General features: G+C 40.2%; 1 protein-coding gene across 1 annotated transcript in view; it reads right to left on the bottom strand.

Annotated features, from left to right (window-relative positions):
- Positions 1 to 1,562, bottom strand: part of HELRODRAFT_190932 (hypothetical protein) — a gene marked incomplete at its 5' end in the record, with an annotated part of 17,892 nt that overhangs the window by 6,088 nt on the left and 10,242 nt on the right. Inside the window, 2 exons of the mRNA XM_009015733.1 lie at positions 374 to 506; positions 706 to 863. Coding sequence (XP_009013981.1) covers positions 374 to 506; positions 706 to 863 — 291 coding nt within the window. The remainder of the gene's footprint in view (positions 1 to 373; positions 507 to 705; positions 864 to 1,562) is intronic.

The following is a 1,562-nucleotide window of genomic DNA, read 5'->3' as shown; positions in this document are numbered from 1 at the left end:
TGTAGAGAGAACCGTTGTGACTGGCTTGTATTATGGACTTGCCACCATTATAAATGGCGCAGATCATCATTCCTGTCATGATGATGATGATGATGGGGTAGTGGTGGTGATGATGATGGGGTGGTGGTGGTGATGGTGCAGTGGTGGTGTTGATGATGATACGGATAAACAAAACTTCGTCATCACAATCACCATCATCATCACCATCATCATCACCATCATCATCACCATCATCATCACCATCATCATCACCATCATCATCACCATCATCATCACCATCATCATCACCATCATCATCACCATCATCATCACCATCATCATCACCGTCACCATCATCACCATCACCACCACTATCATCATCATCAGTACTCACCGAGCGAGAATATGTCGCCGCCACAGGTAGCGAATTTGGAAGTTTGAAGTTGGATCTCCGGAGCGACGAAATCCAGATCAGGCTGGGCCATCTTCGGCTGCTTCGACGAACACGGACTTGTGGCATAAGTATCCTGATAGAGTGAGTGAATCAAACAATGAAGGAATGAATGAATGAATGAATGAACGAACGAACGAATGAATGAATGAATTAATGAATGAACGAACGAATGAATGAATGAATGAATGAATGAATGAACGAACGAAAAAATAAATGAATGAACGAATGACTGACTGAATGAATGCCCACACGTGCAAAAACAACCAACCAACCAGACACCGACCTTGAACTGGCCATCCTTACTGCACTCTGAAAACCCGAAACCTGACAGACGCCACATGCCGCGTTTTGTGATGAGGACATTTTCTGGGCAGACGTTGTTGTGAAGGATGTGTTCCGTTGTGTGCAAGTAACTCAGGGCCTCTGCTATCTGTTGTTGTTGTTGTTGTCGTAATCATTGTCGTTGTTGCTGTTGCTGTTGTTGTTGTTGTTGTTTATTCTATTTGTTACTAGTAATAGTAGTAGTAGTAGTAGTAGTAGTAGTGAAAGTTAAAGTAGTATTAGTTGTTGTACCCGGAGACGTTATAGAACTAATGTAAGAATTTTTGTTTGGACCAGAGCGGTGAAAAAACATTGAAATGTATTTAGTGGATGCTACAGAGAAGAAAGTTAAATTAGGGATTGTAGCGAAAATAACATCAACATCATCACCACCACCACCAAAACCACAGCAGCCACAAGCAGCCACAAGAAGCCACAAGCAGCTGCAGCAGCAACGACGACAGAGTCATGCAAAATTATCCAGAGAAAAGTAGAGACATGTTTATGATCGGAAAATGAACATCTAATCTAAATGTATATATGTATGTGTGTGTATGTATGTGTTTGTGTGTGTATGTATGTGTTTGTGTGTGTATGTATGTTTATTCATTCATTCATTTCGTTTATTCACTCATTCATTTATGCAAACATACAGCCAAGCATTAATGCATTATTCAGGGAAGAAAATATTCTTGCTAAATATTTGTACAATCAAACAGTTCTAGTATATTGAATAGAATAAGATTGGATTTGTGTATGTGTGTGTATACCTGTGTATGTATGTGCGTGTGTGTGTGTATGTATGTGT

Source organism: Helobdella robusta, assembly GCF_000326865.2.
Source record: "Helobdella robusta unplaced genomic scaffold HELROscaffold_16, whole genome shotgun sequence".
NCBI classification, from domain to species: Eukaryota; Metazoa; Annelida; class Clitellata; order Rhynchobdellida; family Glossiphoniidae; genus Helobdella; species Helobdella robusta.
This window is presented reverse-complemented; position numbering and strand designations above follow the sequence as displayed.